General features: G+C 40.0%; 1 protein-coding gene across 6 annotated transcripts in view; it reads right to left on the bottom strand.

Moving 5' to 3' along the window:
- The window catches only part of SMAD1 (SMAD family member 1), a 77,627-nt gene that overhangs the window by 42,397 nt on the left and 14,759 nt on the right, over window positions 1–20,471 (bottom strand). For 5 of the 6 annotated variants that reach the window (XM_060012109.1, XM_069540677.1, XM_060012104.1 and 2 more), the window contains one exon: window positions 4,390–4,967. In XM_060012109.1, coding sequence (XP_059868092.1) covers window positions 4,390–4,789 — 400 coding nt within the window. In that variant the 5' untranslated portion in view covers window positions 4,790–4,967. Of the gene's footprint in view, window positions 1–4,389; window positions 4,968–9,968; window positions 10,901–20,471 lie in introns of those variants that run through there. The other variant, XM_060012106.1, reaches the window with a different exon arrangement.

Genomic DNA, 20,471 nt, shown 5'->3' with positions numbered 1-20,471 from the left:
GCCAAATGACAGGAAGTCTCCATGAAGACATTTTAATGGCGGCAGATAGCAACTGAATAGCCTTCTCATACCACATTGAGATGACTGACTTTACCCTGTCAGCATTTGCTTTGGTAAAGAAAAAGAAAACCGCCATTTAACCCAACCACTAATAAGTAGCCTGGACTCTAAAGGCTACCCAAAGTCCAAGTAAACAGTCACCTGTTACATCATCAGCAGGGGCACGGTCTTCAGAAACTGCACGCACTTCCTCTTTCCTGTAATTATCCACACACTTGCAGAAAAAGAAATTCTTACCACTTTCTACTTTCCCAAAGATGCATTTTTCAGTAATGGCCAAGGTACTTTACTACCTTTCACCAAAAGGAAGGTTCGTCCCTCTCACACTCTCTCCCATCATTGCCTATGATGAGCACAAGTTGTTGCAGTGTTTCTGTAACTTTCGGTTTTTTCCCCACCACAACGTTTAGACTCTTTTATTTATAACAAAATTAATGGCACAGGTAAAGAAAAACTACATTTACTTAAATCCATTAAAATTATTTTTGGTCAAAGAAACAGAGACAGTAAAAGATACCCCAAAGAACAATTATAAAACTTCCACTGGACCAAACAACAAAGCATTCCTCCTCCCCTCACTCCTCCACTCCCTTTAAGACACCTTTATCACACTGTATCAGAATGCTAATCTTAATGAATATCAACAGGAAGGGAAATTCTGGAAAGAGCAAGTCAGTTTTATACCCCTAACAAGATGCTAAGTTAAAAATGATGAAGGATTTCAAACTGTAACTCATTAGCATCTCTTTTCAATAAGAGACTTCATCTTGTCAGCTGGACGTGACCTGCCTGGATACCTTAAACCAGTGGTTCTCACACTTTAGCCTGAATCAGAATCACCTGGAGAGTTTGTCCAAACAGATTGCTGGCTCCATCCCCAGAGTTTGATTCAGTAGGTCTGTGGAAGGATCTAACAATATTCGTTTCTACCAAGTTCCCAGGTGATGCTGATGCTGCTAGTCTGAGGACCACACACTTTGAAAACCACTGCTCTAAATCTAGAGACTCCCTCCCCATTTCTGCGGAAGTTTTCCCTAGAGATCCCAAAAACGGGCCTTAGCAGAAAATAACAAGTTTGGGAGACCTATCTTATGCCTAAACTGTTAAACTGCTCTTTGAAATACTTTATCTGAGGTAAAATAGTTACAGAGTTCAGAGTAATTCAGTGTTGAGCTGCAGTGTCCGCAGCTTAGACTTCCAGACCCCTTTTTTCCTATTTCACGGAAACAACAACCAGGTGTGCTCCATGCTGCATTATAGAGGGAAAATGCCTACTTAACTCTGGGATTGTGAGGGGCTGAGGCCCCACTGCACTTTGATTTAGAGGGGCTTCTCCCCATGAGGTGCAGGGGCTGCTTCACGGTGGTCTCTGGAAGAAGTCCAGTTTCTCATTCCCATCATATTTTCACTTCACAATATAAAAAATATAAGGAAAATCCTGATATGTTCAAATTCAACAGATATTGGCCTCACGGTTTTTGAGAACTGGTCTGTGCACGGCTCACCAGATTCCTGGCTAAAGGGGAGGATGGAATGATACTTGTGGAGTCTCAGAATGCCCTGTTTTAGCTGGTTTCCCACCTCCTCCCTATCAAGTAAATTATTAAGAGCAACAAAATCACCTCAGCGTTAACTTTTAAAAAATCCTTTCCATCTATGTCAGATAGTAACGGCAATGAAATGGAAACGAAAGGGAAGATGATGGCTGGAGGACATAAACAAATTGAAAGCTCATCTCTAAACAAACAAACAAAAAGACCATACAGAGAAACTAAAAGAAGTATTTTCATTTAACAGCAAAAATGTATTTAACCATGCTCACTACTAAATGCAGAGATGTTAATAATAAACATGGTCCTTGCCATCATGGAGCCTGATTTACTATCCTGCAAGGAAGACTAACAGTGGCAAATGTAAGTGTGAAGAACATCAGGAAGAAATTCAAATTGCTACTATGGAAAACACAGACAGGCATGCGGGGGGAGGGGGGTAAGGGGGGGGGGAGGAGGTATCAACAAAGGCTTCTCAGCAAAGTCGGCCTCCATTAAGCTTAGGCCTGAAGGATAAAGAAGAGTGAACTAGGCAAAGAGGGAGGAGAAACGAGGTACAGAGGAAGAGTGCACTGAGTGTCCCCATATGACTCAAGCACAAGAAGCATGGAAGGTGGGAAAAGAAGCTGGCGAGGTGGGTGAAGACCAGAACACAGAGCTGTGTGTAAGAGCAATGGGAAGCAGGAAGATTACATGGCCACAGCGCGCATCTTCAAAGAACACTCTCTGTAGTGCGGTGGTCCCCAGCTGCCGCAGCGTAAGATGAAATGGAGCAGAGTGGAGGAAGGGGTGGCGGGAGAAAATGTATCCACAGTGTTTTCTCAATACTGAACCTTGGCTGTCTGACACACAGGTTACTTAATTTATAGGGACCTCAGTTTTACCATTTGTGAAGTGGGATTAGAATCTTCCCCGTGTACCTCTTAAAGTTACTATGGGGATCTAAAAACCAAGTACCTAAGCAATCCTGTTTGTACATATTACACATTAAAATTTACATCACAGTGGGTGTGACAAGCAGTAAAGAATGTCTAGATTAGAACAAGGAGAATTCTGCAAGATCGCTGGAAAAAAGCAAGTACAGTCCTAGCCATGAACAACTGTAACAAGATGTAACTTTTAAAAGGATACAATAAAACCCAAACAGTTACCTAGAAATAAATCTAAGAAAAGATGTGCAAGAACTTTATGGAAGAAACTTAAAATACCTAAATAGGGCTTCCCTGGTGGCACAGTGGTTGAGAGTCCGCCTGCTGATGCAGGGGACACGGGTTCGTGCCCCATTCCGGGAAGATCCCACATGCCGCGGAGTGGCTGGGCCCGTGAGCCATGGCCACTGAGCCTGCGTGTCTGGAGCCTGTGCTCCGCAGCGGGAGAGGCCACAACGGTGAGAGGCCCGCGTACCGCAAAAAAAAAAAAAAAAATACCTAAATAAATTTAGAAAAATACTGCGCTCAAGAAGAGAACTATGTCAATCCTTCCCCAAATGAAATCAATGAAATTCCAATAAAATCTCCAGAGGATTTTTCACAGGCCTTGACAAGGTAATCCTAAAGTGTGTAATATAGAAATCACACATCAATGATGTTGAATGAATACAGCAAATTGTAGAAGGATACTCCAATATCATTATATAATACCTTTAAATATACAAAATTGACAGTACATACTGGCAAGGATTCAAACACATACAGAATTGCTGTATAAAAGCACGCATGGGAATGATGAACTTCAAACTTAACCATCAAATTCAGGACAGTAGTTACTGAAGGCAACTGGGTGGTGGATACAAAGATGTTTATTATATTATTCCCTAGTCCTTAAACTCTTCTTCAATATTCCGTAAGAAACCAGAATGCCTTTTATTTGAGAGCCATGTTATTACAGGATCTAGCTTAGTAGTTCCCAAACACCAATCCAACAGCTCCCATCAGCCCCACCTGGAGTACCTGTTAAAAACACGGATTACCAGGCTAGGCCAGAATCAGAATTTCCGGGGGGGAGCCACGTGACTCTAATGCACAGCCTCATTTGGGAACCCTTGGTAACCAACAGCTATTAATAACTAATCCATCAACAAAATTGGTTCCAATCTGACAATGAGATACTTAGGGTCTTGAGATTGCCTGATCACTTTCCAATTGATGCAACTGTCTAGAATGTGGACTCTAATTTGAGGGCAAAACCAAGTATATTTTGAAGTATATCCTTTACTGTGCTTCTCCCCCTGCCCACCGGCCAAGGTCATATATGTAAAAACTAAGAAATATCTTATAAAGTAATAGTATCAAATGATTCCACAGCAGAACATAATTCCTTCATATCCTCTACAGGGAATATGCCATAGTGAAATTCCACTGGAGATGATAAAAATTGCTATTTTTAAGGATAAAGTTGCCAAGTCACTGGCAACTGCCCTCAAGTAGGTAGACAGTAATGCCATGCTTCTTTCCTTTCCTGTCCCTCACAATAAAATCATAGCTAAATTTGTCTAGAGAAATGCACAGAGCCAAAGGGAAACATAAAGAATAAATTTAGAAAGAAAACAATTTATTACAAGTTAGAGGTATTAGTACCGGGATAACAGTTTTCACAGCCCCGCTCCTAAGAAATAAGATTAACTAGAGACTATGCTGTTAGAACGTATGACATATTCAAGGGCGGACAAATGTAACTTTTCCCCTAATATTTGAAAATTACAACTAAAAACATGGAAAGGAATGATTTTGAGAAACAATACAAATCTGCTAGACGCATCAACATAAAAGGGCTCACTTACCAGGGCTTTCTACTCGCTTATAGTGGTAGGGATTGATGCACACCTCCTTCTGCTTGGAACCAAAAGGAAACTCACAGCATTCCAGTGGTTTTAGTTCATGGTGGCTCTGAAGGTCGGGCCAGCGCCACACACGGCAGTAAATGACGTGAGGCAGCCCCTTCCGGTGGGAAACTTGCAGCCTGCCGTCCAGGGAGCGGGGAATGGTGACACAGTTACTGGGCTGCCCCGGACAGCTCAAGGCCTTTTCCAGTTCCTCCATGGCACCTTTCTTTTTCTTCAGTTTTTTCACCAAAGCGTCAACAGCTTTCTCTGCCCATTTTTCTTCTTCATCACCCTGTTTCCACCCAAGCAGTCTCTTCACAGCTGGACTTGTGAAGGAAAACAAACTTGTCACGTTCATGATGGCACCACGTACACTCCTTGTGGATGGAGAAAGAAAGATGTCCCCAAATGTGAAAGGAGAGCAGAAGAGGTTTCACTTTATTTACATAGGATTCTCCTTAGCTTCTTCGTGCTGAGGTCCTGAAAAGTAGAAATCACCATTCCTAGTGTTTTCAAAAGTAACCCAAAGTCAGCACCTAGAAAAGAAAAAAGATGTTTAAAATCATCTCTAGCACAAAATCACAATTTATTAAACAATTACCACGGGCCAGATACTATTCTAAGCACTTTTATGTATTACAGTATGCTATGGGCTGAATTATGTCCCCCCCTAAAACTCACGTTGAAGCCCTCACTCCCAGTGTGACTGTGTTTGGAGATGGGGCCTCTAAGGAAGTAATTAACATTAAATGAGGTCATGAGGATGGGACCCAGATCTAATTGGACTGGTGGCCTTATAAGAAGAAGGGAGAGATTTCTCTCTCCCTCCCTACGGTGGCCTTATAAGAAGAAGGGAGAGATTTCTCTCTCCCTCCCTACATGTGCACCCACTGAGGAAAGGCCTTCTTCATAGAGAGAAGGCAGCTGTCTGCAAGCCTGGAAGAGAGCCCTCACCAGAAACCAAACTGGCTGGAGCCTTCATCTTGGACTTCCTAGCCTCCAGAACTGTGAGAAATACATTTCTACTGTTTAAGCCACTCGGTCAGTGGTATTTTGTTATGGCAGCCCAAGCAGACTAACACAGTATTTAATCCTTTAAATAATTCTTTCAACTAGGTAGTACCATCATTGCCATTTTACAGATGAATAAACTGAGATGCAGCTTTAAAAAGGAGTATGTTACTGTTTACATGAGTTCTGAGATAGAAGCAACAGACCCCTTAGTGCAAAAAAAGTTCAAGTTCTCAACAGATAATGTGATGTTTTATATTTAGATTCATTTATAGGCTCTAAGATATATATTTCAAAATACACCTCAATCAACAAAAACTGAAAGCACAAGGAAAAAATAAAAATGCAATAGTCTTAACATCTATTTTGGGCTGTTCCTCAAGTATGTCTTACGCTATAAAAAAGGTAGTTATATTTACACTATGTAAATGTAGCAACATTTTAGGGTATTTATTCAATAAACAAGCCTATGCCTATGGGCTATCAGGCAAGTAAGGTAGGAAATTTACCCCCTACTTTTTCAAATTTGCTTTTTATTTACATGAAAGGAATGAAGCACGTGAACACATACTGTACCAAATACTTTTGTCAAGTTGTCTCATTTAAACTTTCTAGTTACTCTTCACCAGATAAAAACACAAACGGTGAAAAAGATTAAAGATGATAACTTTGTACCAAGTCTGGCTAAGATTCAGTAGCAGGTATCAAACCAACCTCCTCCCCAAAGTAACTATAAAAGCTGAATAAAATACAAATGAACAAATCAGGGGGAAAACCCCCCAAGTTTTTAAATGTATCAAAGAGCAACCAAAGTACGCAGGACATGAGGGGCCAAGATGCTGGAGAGATGTGGAAAGCAATGAAATAATAAGCTGAACACTCTTCATTGCTTTTCTTCTCAAGGCGTTTAGTTGCCAATGCCTGTGCTGTGAGTAGCCAAGCAGAAAGAGGCTAAAGAACCAAACAGAGATTTCAGTAGTCTCACAGTGCTGAGGAGACGAAAAAAAAAAGAAAAAAGAAAAATGGAGTTGAGGGCCTGGTAAACACACCAGACTTTCAGTTGAGACCCCTGAAGAGGTATGCCCTAGTGTGCAAGGGTAAAACTGAAATGGACCAGTGTTTACAAACACTGAAACACAGCCTAGAATCATCTTAATAGAATCATCTTAATACTAGACTGGAACAAGATGATGGAAAAAGAGGAGAGAAAAACTGTGAGAGAGGAAATATTTGTAGATACTGGCCAAAGATTTTCCAAAAGTGACAACAGATGTCTAGCCACAGATTCATGAAGGCCTACAAATCCAAAGAAGGAGAGACGGAAAGGTATCCACAAGTTTTAATGTGTCATATCACAGTATAATTGCTGAAACCCTACCACAAAAGTCTTTAAAAAGACACAATATTTTCAAAATGAGTACAATAAGGCTGACAGCTGACATTTCAACAGAAACAATGGAAACCAGATGACAGTGAAATGACATCTTTAGCCTACTTAGTGGAGAAAAATCATTCAAAATGACTGTGAAATAAATATGCTCTCCAACAAACAAAATCTGAGAGAACTGGCTTCCAGCAGGAATTTTCAGGCACAAGGGAAAAGCAAGGAACTGCAGGAAAGAACGAAGAGCTCCAAAAGGGTACTGACTTTACAGAACAATTATAGGAATGTCTTGTGGTGTTTAGAATACAAAATTAAAAGGCATAACAAATAAAGCAGAAGGGGTAAATGAAGTCAGATTTCTAAGGTCCTTGTCTACCCAGGTTGTGGTAAAGCATTAAAGTATTGTTGATATGTTATGAATTCATGTCATAATAAAGCAACAACTGAAAGAATTTAAAAACCATAAAAAGGTAATAGAGGAGTTAAAAATATGGAATTATTTTTTAAAATATGTTTAATCCAAAATAACTTAAGAAAAAGGAAAAAAGAGCACATAATAGATGGGAAAAATAGAAAACAGTAAGATTCACAGTTAATCCTCAAAGTCTCAAGAATTACTTAAATATCAAGAGACTAAATCTGCCAAGCAAAAGACTGGGGTAGGGGTGGAGACACCACTTAACTATACTGTACTTACAAGAGACACATATCGTCGAATATAAAGACAGAGAATGGCCAAAAGAAAAAAAAATATGGAAAGAAATATACTATTCATATTCTAACCAAAAAAGCTCACACAGCTATCGTATCAGGCAAAAGAAGCTGTAAAGTAAGAAGCATCACCAAGGATAAAAGAGGGACATTTCATAATGTTAAAAGAGTTGATCCACCACAAATACATCACAATCCCAATTTTTTATCCAAGTAATCACAGTTTTAAAACACATAAAGCAGAAACTGACAGAATTAAAATGACTAACAATCTTAGTGGGAGATTAACACAGTAAATGACTAAACAAGTAAACAGAAATCAACAGATATAGAAGATTAACATGTTTAAAAACTTGACTCAATTCGTGTATGCACCCAACAACTATAACATATATACTACTTTCAAAAACACATGGAATGCTTACCCAAACTGACCATATAATGAGCCATTAAGCAAATCTCAACACATATCAAAGGAATAAAACCATACAGAATATGTCCTTTGATCACAGTATAACTAAGAATAAATGCCAAAAGTATTGTTATTGAAAATAATGACACTTTTAAATAATGCATGGGTCAAAAAAGAAACTACAGGAGAAATTAGAAAATATTTTAAACTGAATGATTATAAAAATATGACACATCAAAACTTGTAAGATGTAGCTCAATCCATGCTTAGCAGGAAATGGGTTGTCTTAAATGCATATATTAGAAAAGAAAAAAACCTGAAAACTAATTTTCTATGTATCTATCAAAAGAAAAAAAAAGGAACAGCAAATTAAACCTAAAGACAGTAAAAGGAAATGAGAGCAAAAATTAAATATATATATACAAGAGAGAAAACCTATAAAATCAAAGTTGGCTCTTTGAAAATACGAATAAAATCAGATATTCCTCTAAAAAAACCTATAAATCAATAAAAGAGAAGGCACAAATTACCAATAACAGGAATAAAAGGGGGAAATCATTACTGATACTCAGAACTCAAAGGGATAATAATTATGAACAGCTATCATAGCAAACTGTGCATGTCTATAGCTACTTTGTGGTATAGACATACAGCTGTGCATGTCTATAGCTACTTCTTCACTAGAGGAAAATGACTCGGGAATTCTATCTTACTGTCTTCCTAGCTTTGGAACCTAGCCCTGTAGCTGGCACATATCAGAGTCTCAATAAATGTTTGATGAATGATTTAGCTCCTTGAAGGAATCAGAAGGCCAAGTGTGGAGCTTTACTTATTCAACAGGCTGTAGCGGGTCCGTTGTTTCCTTTTGTAAGGTAAAGAGTTTTACCAGTGCTTTGAAGCTGGCGTTATTTTCGTTGAACAGAAAAAGAGAAAATAAAACTATGCTACCATCAAAAGTCACACTTGGTCAGAGTGTACCTCCTGAAATGATCATTTACTTTTAACTAAAGGTTAATTGTGCCAAAGAACAAGAAAGACAACTTCTTTTCCTTGTCCTCTAGCAACAATTTATAAAAGGAATACATTTCTTCTTATTCTGTATGTCCTTTTCTTCAACTCCCAAAACTGCTTTTTTATATTTTGGTCAATGGTTTTCAAATAGAGGGGGTGAGTTTATATCAAAATCACCTGGGGCTGTTTCAAACTCTAGCACTGATGGGTTTGCTATAGAAGGTAAGTATGTGGGGAGTTGGGGAGATTAAGGACCACCATTGCAGACCTTTGCTTTAACTGCTCAACGTGACATTCATTCAGCAAAGCTGCACTGAGTGCCTGCTAAGTACCTACGGTATCCACAGAGGATGGAAGCAAAGATGTCTCCATCCTGAAGAGCCAGTGTGTAAACAGTGAACTCTCTTGAAGCAAACTGGTTCCCCTGCATGCCAAGCTAAAGGACTGCACTGCGGAGTCTTGGGTCAAGTGCAGACCTCAGCAGGAAGGAATGCCAGGACTGTAGCAAGGTGAACCCTGAGTGCAGGAATAGAAGAGGCGGCCCATGTACCATGCATTTGCCCACCCTGAACCAACAATAACACTGTGTGCAAAAGCTATACGACAGGTATAAACGATAACGAATAAAAGCAGAAAAGGAGAGAGCAGTTAATTCCAGGGATTTCAGGAAGTTTTCCCAAAGAAGAACTATCAGACAAGCATTAAAGGATGAGTAGAATTTTGCAAAACAACAGAGCTAATATTCTGAGTGATCGTTACTTGATAGACACTGTTCCAAGCACTTTATATCTACTAACTAGTTTAATCTTTGTGACAAACCCTCTTTAGTGAACACTCTTATTTTCCTCATTTTACAGGTAAGGAAAGTGAAATATACAATAGAAAAGTTAAATAACTTGTCCGAGGTTTCATGCGCACAGTTGTAAGTGGTGGGGCCAGAGTGAACCTATGTTGTCTGGCTCTAGAGCCTCAACTTTTAAACCACTTTTGTAAATTACTCATTCTCACCAACATCAGAGAAATGCTAGGGTTCACGGTTGCTGTAGACGATACAAGGCTGATAAAGGAAGGGCAAGACTGTGAAGGGCCTGTCACACATCTCATCCTGTGGACGAATGGAAGGCTTTAAATCAGGGCATCAGTGTGATTAGATTTATGTTTTAGAAAGACAGCTAAGGTGATATCCTCAATACAAAAGGCTTCTCCGCACAGGGAACAAAAAATGAAAAAAAAACCCCTATGTTCTCCAAACACCACAGGGCCAGTTGGGGGGTCTGATGCCACTAAAAACTTTAAAGTGACAAGATCACAAACTCTTGCATATAAATGTGCATATGAAACAAAATACAGGCTGATGACTGATTTTTGCCTACTTGAGTTAAGCATTTTTTTATGTTCAAGTCAAACAAGTAACCTACCTCCCATCAGGAACTCAAACGTGTCCATGACACTATGGCCTTGGCAAGGCAACTCATTCTTTTTCTGCCCCTTTTGGTACTTCCTGCTTTAGTTTATGTCAAAAGCTAAGTGGCGTTATCAGTTTGAAGTGCAAAATAAAAACATGAGTCAGCAAACAGAGATTTCCTTCCCTCTTCTCCAAATACAAACATTTCAAAATGACAGAGAAGCAAAAGCATTCATCTGGTAAAGAACCCCCTAGAAACCTTAAAAAATAGGGAGATCTTTGTTCCGGCAACTTCACTTCTAGAAATTTACTCTAAGGAAACACTCTGCACTGGAAAGGTAAAAAAGTTTTTGCATAATGATTTTCATTAGAGCATTCTTTATTATAAGGAAAAAAGGAAGTATCTAAAAGTTGGAAAATAAGTTAAGATGTAGTATAATCCACTCAACGGGATGTTATGTAACCCTTAAAAAATTATGTTCATAAAAATAACTGGGAAAACACCTTAAGCAGAATGTAAAATGGTATATACAGCATGAACAACTATGTAAATATACCAAAATAACAGTATACATAACATGAACAACTATGTAAATATACCAAAGCATGTAACGGTGGCCGGGTCTGGAAGGGTAATAATCTCTCTCTCTCTCCCCTACTTGTTAAAACTTTTCAAACATTCTTTAATAAAAAACTGTTACTTTGAAAATTTTTAAAAGCCTCTATACACAAATATTTGCAAATTACACACAAAAAAACAAAACCTCAATTCATTAACTCAAGACACATACAAAGTCTACTTATAAATCAGGTTGCATTTACAGTGTGACCCGATTTGGGAAGTAATAAAAATGCAGTTTAGGGCTTCCCTGGTGGCGCAGTGGTTGAGAGTCCGCCTGCCGATGCAGGGGACGCGGGTTCGTGCCCCGTTCCCGGAAGATCCCACATGCCGCAGAGCGGCTGGGCCCGTGAGCCGTGGCCGCTGAACCTGCGCGTCCGGAGCCTGTGCTCCGCAGCGGGAGAGGCCACAACAGTGAGATGCCCGCGTACCAAAAAAAAAAAAAAAAAAAAAAAAAAAAAAAAAAAAAAAAGCAGTTTAAAACAGGGTTCTAAAGTCAGGCCCTTTCCCTATGGAGTCTCGCCCACGGGAAGGATTTCTATTAGCAATGCCGGAACCAAATGAGAAGAATACTTATAATGCTCCTTTCAACATGGCTCTTGAATTCTGCAGCTTATGTGGTATTCCTTAATGTTAAAAGGAAAAAAGGAAGAAGTTGTAAAATACCTTTAACTGCTGTGAGACTCGCTCTATACTGAAAGAAAACCTCATTAGCCAATTGCACAACAACGGCATTTTCTTCATCTTCATCTAGCAAAGAAACATGTAATTATCCAACTGTGTGAATATCAACAAAATACACTCTCTGCCATGCCTCAGATCCCAGATTCCCACTGAAAGTTTTAAAAGGAAATTATTCTAATTTGTATCTGAAGCACAATAAAAAGGCGGGAGGGGGGAGTTGCCAAGTGCTACAAACCAAGTACCTTTAACAGAAGGAGGAGGAGAGGAGACAGACAATGGCCAGTCGCCCTCTACAGCTTCAGACCGGTGCTGTTACAGTTCCTGCACTGGCACGCAATTCAGTGAACTAGACAAAACGACTGATTCCTTTAAATACTGAGGGAATAATGAAATGATTCAATAAAATCAGCATGAAATACAGGCTCCAAAAAAGTGACTGGGGGGAAAAACATCAAAGACTCCCTGCTAGTACCTTAAAAAAAAAGGAGATAAATGGTCTACCGTCAATGAAGCAAGCAACTCTCCGTCACCCCCGACTTCTTGTTCTTTGGTTCATTACTGTCTTAACTCTAATGGTAAAACATCAAGGCATAAAGATCAAAAGAATCAAGGAACTAAACGCAGGGGTATTGATTAACTTCGCTTTGGAACTGTGTAACTGTTGGATGTGTTACTTAAGAAAAACGAAAACTTTACAAAAATTATCTTTCTGTAAAAAAAATGCCTGATCCATTTTGCGGGGGAAACAAGTATTTCCAAGTAACTAAATAAACTGTAGGCATATTTCCTGACTTATACCACTAGCTCTTCTTAAACAGATGATCTTGTGAAGAAACGGAAAAAGTAAGACTAGCTCCTAAAGAAGAGCTACTGTGCGGCTTTAGAGAAATCACAAGCAAACTATGATTTCTGTAGTTCGGTAGTTGTATCTAAATTATTTCACCAAATACCTCACCAGAATGCCATGGAGGTGTAAAGTACATCAGAGGTGTGTTGTATAAAGTGACTGGCGGCAATATTAATTAGTTCTGTGGAAAGGTATGTGTCATCTAGCCTAACATCCGATTTCAGATAGGATTCAAGGCCTGATGAGAACTCTTGCCTCCCCCGAGATGCTTAGCTAAATTAAAACATCAAACAGAGTCAGAAAGTTAACATACCAGGGGAAACAGGGGAAAAAACGAGTTAAAATTTGCTACACAAGTATAATGCCATCACAATGAAAATAAAAACGGAGATGGGTTTTCTCCAGCTATTTCAGTCTCAGAAAATATCCCAAAGCAACGATGGTCTGTGATTCTGTGACGTCGTTTCAACAAATAACCTGTTCAAATGTTTCTATTCCCCGGTTACTGCGATTAGGAACTCATCTGGCTTTGGGATACTTGTGTTGAAGGAGAAAACAGGTGAAGTCCCTCTGCATTTCCTTTTCCTGTTTTAAACTAGCAGTTAGTCCTGGACCTTCACTCAACACTTCTCAATTTCAAACGGGTCAAATGTAGCTAAATAAAGCTCACCACTAACCAAAATAAAGGGGGAAAAAAAATCCTAGAACAAGAAGAAAGTGAGGATGAATAAAACCTCTCTCCATTTCTTTTACAGACTTGAAAGCGCTTTTTAAACTACCTACTTCTTTGCTGAGAAGTTGGGAGAACAGGAACTCTACTCTGATTGAATCCTCAGAAAAAGAAAATATATTTAAACCAAGTCCCTACACAAGAAAGCGATACGAAGATCCACTGGCGGGTAGGGACAGATTGGGAGTCTGGGATTGACGTACAGACTGCAGTGTTTAAAATGGATAACCTACAAGGACCTAACTGTATTGCAGAGGGAACTGTGCTCAATATTCTGTAATAATCTAAATGGGAAAGGAATTTGAAAAAGAATAAAAAAATTAGAAAACATTTTTTAAATAATACTTTTTACAAAAAAAAAAAAAGATCCACTGGCAATCGCAGAATTCTGCTGGTCTTACAGCAAAGTCCTGCCGTCACAAACATTCAGAAGGCAGACTTCACTGTCCTGAGCCTCTTACTATAAAGCCTTGTTTCGGTTACTTCCAAACATTTCCCAACTTTCCAAATGTCAGTTTGATGACACAGAATAGCTAGTTTGCCTCTTTTTCATTAAAAAATTGTTTTCAAGGTTAATTTTCCAAGTCTGGAGAAACTAGGGGGTGAAGGTGGAAGAGTGGACCAGCTCTTGAAAGCTATTTTTCATAATGAAGTCACGCAGGTACCGGTGCCTTTAAAACACAGGCACTAACAGCCAGTCTACCAGTCTCTCAGGTGTGACCTGAGGGACATGCTGGCAAGGGCTGCCGTGATGTGGTCTCTCAACAGTGTTAAGTGAGTAGGAATCTTAGGAATCAAAAAGAAGAGCTCACCACCTACCAGTTGGAAGTTCATCGTGAGCGGTGACATTTCGACCAAAAGCAGCATCCCCTTCATGACAATGAAGCAAGGAGTTTAGGGATGTCGCACTTAGATGCGTCTCTAAGGACAGGGCCGTAGTTTATGCATTCAGTTGCACCAAGTATGCTATTTAATATATGTTCGTTGTGTTAGAAAATTCTTCAAGACAAGAACTCTTTCTGGTTCTGCTCTGCATACACAAGTCCTTCCATCCTGACAAATTCTGGCTGCTGACAGGGCACCTGGTCAATTTTTCTTAGTCACAGAGCTTCCCTTATAGAGTAACAAGTGTCAGTTCTGTTTTGTTTCACGAGACGATTACTTGTTTAGTTAAAGTAGACTGGAGACACTTAAAAGTTTTCTTGCTGTCCTCAACTTCAACAAACAAGCTTGCCTTATTGCTACATCTCCTTACCACTTCTCTAGAAGTTGTATAACATTCCTTAATCCCCCTGAATCCCTGTTCTCGAATTCATGCTTGTAATGGAAAGCTGTCCTTCAGCACGTGGTAGCCTTTCAAGATATCCAGGTCCTAAAGGCCTCACTCTGATAAATCTCATCTGCAGTCACCTCAACTCAAAAATTGTATAGACTCATTTGGCTTGCAAGTGCTTACTCCTCAAACACTGGGAACTGCAGAGCAGGGACATGTGCAAGTTCAACTGTACAGACTATAAGTGGAAAAAGTATACAGTCGTCTCTTAGAAAAAACTCTTTGCTTTGAGTCATTGTTATTGTAGTATAGCAATTTTACTGATTGCAAAGCATGCTAAATACGGTAAATTCCCATAAGCGACCAGTGAGGAATGATTCAATCGTTAACAAATGAAATTATTTTAATTGAGCTATTACCTTATGCAAGGATTATATTGGTCATTTTTACAAACACGATCGTATTGACTTCTTATAGCAATCTTTCAAGATGTATAGCATTCTCTCAGTTTTAGTAATAAACCTAAGGATCAGAGGTTAAGTACCTGTTTCAAGATCATATTCTAGTAAGTGGTAGATTTATACTTGAAACCAGAACAGATACTAAAGTCTATGAATCAGGTTAAGAAAAAAAAAAAATCAGTAATTCAAATGCCAAATTCACAAATGAAAATGGAATAGGCCGAAGGGCGGAAAAAAACTGTCCCTTTTATTTAAAAAAGAAAAATACTCTGCTGTATTTCATTTTTTGGAACATTTCTCTGTCTCCACTGATCTGGCAGGTGTTATTTATGACAACAAACACGCACATCTGTAGGGGTGAGCTGACATCCACAAGGCAGGACAGCCTGAACCCTCTCCCTATATTTAGATCCTCCAGCTCCGGGCTTAATTGAATAATTTAATCAGGACCCTCTAGAAGGGAAACACATCCATATTCATCACAGGCATCAAAGGAAACATCTTTACAAGTTATATCCTTTTACAAACCAACATATGGTCTCACGCCATTCTCCCAATTGTTGAACTCCTCCTCTGGGAAGAGCATGGAATTTTCTTTCTTTTTATCACTTGAAAAAATCACTTCCCTCCTAATTCAGTAAAACTGGGTGGAGGCCACTTCCTCCACAGGTGAGAGAAATAAAACTTGTTGCTCTGTCATTGTCAGGAATTTTAAAGTGAACCATTTATTTTATGTGCTTTCCAAATGGAAACAAAAGGCAGGCGAAATCTAGAGTAAGCAATCAGGGCAGTCTCCAGGCTTTCAAATAAGACCCCCACCATGTTTCTGTCATTTTGAGATGCTTCTAAATGAGAGAGCAGGAGTCCTTCACTTGGAATGAAAGAAGATAGGTCTGAAGAGCAGCTTTCCACTTAGCAGCTGCTCTCTGAACAAAACACCTCTCTGAGCCTCAATTTGCTCTTCCATGAAATTTTGATTCCACCACCTACCCCCCGCTGGGCTGGCATCAGCCTTAAATAGGGATACGTAAAGTTGATTTGAAAATTATAACATGCTGAAAAATGTAACATATTTACAGAGTTGGTTTACAATAAGCTAATTCTAATATTTTGTTTATACAAAAAAAAACAAAGTTTGTGTCCTAGCTTTTGTCTGTCCAGTGAAGTTCTAACTTTGTCCAAAAAAGGAAAGAAAACGATAAAAAGAAAGGCTGATAACCACTACAGTCATTCGACTCATTCGACAAACACCCACAACATGCCAGTCACTATTCTAAGCACTGGGACACAGGGCTGAACAAGAGACAGAAACAGCTTTTTCTCTTTTTAAAAACGATCATGCCTTCATGGGACCTACATTCTTGTGGTCAGGGAAGGCCTCACTGAGAAGGTGATATTCCAACAGAAGCCTGAAAAGGTGAAGGACGGAGCCATGTGAATATCTAGGGAAGCACGTCGCAAGCAGAGGGGGAGCAACGGCAGAGGCCAAGAGGCAAGAATATGCCTGAAATGTTCCAGGGGCAGCAAGGAGTCCAATGTGACTGGGATGGAGAGAGCGAGGGGAGGGGAGGTCGAAGCAGACAGACAGGAACGCCGCAAGGATTCTGTAGCTTCCCCTCTGAACTGAGACGAGAACCGCTGCGAGCTGGGAGCAGAGATGCCAACGTGATCTGACTTCTAGCTTAACAGGCTGACTGTGGTATGGCTGGGCTGAGAACTGTCTGAAGGCATGGAAGGAGGAGGAGTGATAGGAGTGGGAAGGAGGAAAGAGACCAGCTACAAAGCTATGGCAAAAAAAAAAAAAAAAAAAAAAAAGCTATGGCAATTGTTACAGCTCAAGATGATAAAGGTTTAGGGGCTTCCCTGGTGGCGCAGTGGTTGAGAGTCCGCCTGCCGATGCAGGGGACGCGGGTTCGTGCCCCGGTCCGGGAAGCTCCCACATGCCGCGGGGCGGCTGGGCCCGTGAGCCATGGCCGCTGAGCCTGCGCATCCAGAGCCTGTGCTCCACAACAGGAGAGGCCACAGCAGTGAGAGGCCCGCGTACCGCAAAAAAAAAAAAAAAAAGATGATAAAGGTTTGGATCAGCCCAGTAGAAGTGGTCAGATCCCAGCTACTGCGTATTCTGAAGGTAAGCTATGAACAAATAACACTTTATTGCTTAAGTAAATGAGGAAAATAATTAAACATAAAGTTGGTGAAATCTGTTTAAATTTTAGAAGTGCAAAATCCCGTATTATGGGTCTATGAGCCTGAGTACCTGAGCTGGGGTCAAAGGTCACTGGAGAAGTAGACCGAGAATGATCATAGGAGCAGCAGGAAGGGGATAAAGACACTGAAATCCTGTAGGAATTAGGGTGGAGGGTGGGCAGTGAGGCAGTGAGTGAGTAACAAGGAGGGGAAGTGTGGTATAACCTGACAGGATGGTCAAAGGTGGGTGTTTTCATGGAGGATGGTGGGAGAATGGTCTGGAGGAGACAATTAGGAGGCCCCTACCTCCAGCAGGCCCGGTGGTATGAGGGTGATGAGAGAAAACAGCCGCAGAAACAGCTACAAGGGAAGCAGTATCCTCAGATGCGTTTGATCTGTGTTCAAGATCATCCATGTTCCACATAACCCAGGTATCTAACGATAATGGAACGATTAAATAAATTATAGTACATCCGACAATGATGTAACTGTCCGAAAAAAGGTGGGGGGGAGGACAGCCTTTCATGTCTAACATGGAAAGAAAACCGTACTGTAATTGTTCAGTTAAAAAAAGCTAGAGAACCATACACATAGTACAATCCCATTTTAAAAACACAAATAGAAATGAAACCTGCACATGTATAATATATGCACACCTTTAAAAGCCTGGAAGGAAATAAACAAATCTGAACAAGTGGTTGCCTTTAGGAGTGAGCTGGCAGGAGGGGAGTTCAGGAAAGCAGACCATTTTTATTTACAACCAATTACGGTTTTCAATTTTAAGACTCTAACAATAAAAACAAATAAAAACTGAAAGTAGGTAAGAGGTTTATTCTACACGGCTCCAGGAGACAGTATTATGACCAACAGGTGACAAGATTTATCGTTTTACGAAGGAAAAAATAATAGAAAGTGTCTCTGCCCAGAATGGAATTATCACTGAACTAGGATTTTCAGAGAAATGTATTCCAATGTATAGGGTTGGGACATATGACCTAATTCTGGGTGAATATGATATGGGTGGGAATGTACTTTTTTATTATACAATTCAGCCACATGATCAAAAAATTCAATTTTACAAAATGGCATATTGTAACAAAAAATTCAGTTTCCTCTCCGTTCTAGTTCCTAGTCCCCTTTCCATTAACAATTCAAATCTCCTTCCAATTTTTCAGGGCATGAATTTCTTACCAGAGAAATGTTTTGTATTACTCAAATATCTCAAAAGCAATTTGGTCCTGTCCCTTTTCCAGTATGTAAATCTGTTATCTGGAAGAATAAAATGACTTCTCAAAATCAAAGTTTACATAACCACCGAAACAAACATTGAGATCAGCCAGATTTCACTCTCCTCCATGATCAACGACATCCTGTTCTCAATCTGCCAAAACGAAGCTGGACTTACATTCGCTTGGCCACCTCAGAGGAGAATTTGAACAAAGGGCAGCAGCCCTCTTCCAGAACAGTGAGAGCTCCCTCCAACTGAGAGCGAAAAGCAGCAGATGCTCCGTCTTTCACTGCGTTAGGGAAACCATGCTGTGGATACAAGCAAGCATCACCTAGAGAATTAGGTGAGACCAGCACCACCGATCTAGGTCTCTTCTGCCTCAGATCCCTTGTTCAGTCCAGTTTCTATCCATTAACCTCCCCTCAGTGAGTTACTGACCAATCGAGATGGAAAAACCTAATAAACAGAGTGCCCTTAGAAGGCTTCAGAACACAAGTTCTCCTCCTCCGTACGTTCAACTACTAAGAGACGTTAGTCTCCACCAATTCACTATTTAACTGAACAGTACTTTAAGTGCTTATCCCCAACACAAAGGTGCAGTAGGAAGAAAACGGGTATGAAACAGTTCCCAGCATCACCCTGCTCACCGTATGGGGGGCGGGGGGTTGAAGAACCATATATTATCAGGTTGATCGTGATAGAGTCACAGGACGTGTTCAGGCTGTTTATCTAAGGGACAGAGGCCAAAAACCTGTGCCATTTCTTTACCACAACTACATCTCCTGTGCATCTGGGGCTTTGTGTTGCCTACCCTGATGTGGAAATCCAAACGAGTCCAGCTGACTATCAACCACTTGCATCAGTGGGGATGAACCACGGAATGGATAATCCAAAGCAGCCTTAATAAAACGTAACCATTGCTTTTCGAATATGTATTATGCTTTTATCAAAGAACGCTTTTAATTCCTTACCACATGTTGCTTACACTAACCGTAAAACTGTTATATGCTCTGAGAATGTAGTAAATTCTAAAGAAATGCCTGCTCAAGATTCAAATATTGCTGTGGAAAATCTATACGTGGATGACAGACTTAACTATAATGGTTTTAGTATGTTATAAAAACTTAAAAACATATTTCGTCACATAAATCACTCTATCCTCCTCTGGAAATTCATTCTGTTGGCAACAGTCTTTACAGAACGTCTGAAACACCCCAGTTTGAGGACTCCATAAGCTCTCAGCTTCATCACCACCCACTTCAAAGGGAGAGAGGGCTGTCACGCAGGTGGCTCTATGGGAGACATCACACAAGAGTGTATCCATGGTCTCTGTCAGTTTCCAACACAGCTCAAGTATTCAGAGGGAATAAAAAATCATTCTCATATCGTCGTCATCATCACCATCACCACCACAGTGAAACACCAAACACTGTGCTGAACACTTCATACCTATTCACTCTCTTTAATCCTTATGGGAGTCCTGTGATGTAGAGACTATTTTAGAGATGATGAAACCGTGATGCAGAAAGGTTAAGGGCTTGAAGGCAACCCCTCCACCACCCTGCTTTTCCTAAATAACCTCCTCCTTTGTCTCATGCATAAAGTAGAGGGACTGACAAGCAAGGATGTGCTTATGGTTTTACTTTAATCCCCCTGGTTCCTTCTCTCCCCAACTTATTTTTGTTTTCGTTGTTGCTTTCCTTCTTGGCATCTTGCCACTTTCCTAGAACATGAAAAAAACCAAGAGTTTTATCAGGGCAGCGATGACAAAATTAAATTCATTTTCATCTAAACAGCCTAGAATAGGGATAAGTAGTTGTAAGCGATAACTGAACAAAGACACAAGGAAATTGGCACCATTACCTCACACCAACAGCCCACGTATGTGTTCAACTCTTAATACTCTTTTCTTATGATGAGGCTGTGAAATATTAAAATTAAACTCCTTTTAAGAAATTCATTTTCTTTACATTCCCACTGATTGTTCTTTTTTTAAAATCTAGTTTATTTTTACCACTTACTGTGTAGTGGTTTTTAAAAAAAAAAAAAAAGACGTATAGACTGTATTTTCTTATCC

The sequence above is a fragment of the Delphinus delphis genome, chromosome 5 (genome assembly GCF_949987515.2).
Source record: "Delphinus delphis chromosome 5, mDelDel1.2, whole genome shotgun sequence".
In the NCBI taxonomy this organism is placed as follows: domain Eukaryota; kingdom Metazoa; phylum Chordata; class Mammalia; order Artiodactyla; family Delphinidae; genus Delphinus; species Delphinus delphis.
This window is presented reverse-complemented; position numbering and strand designations above follow the sequence as displayed.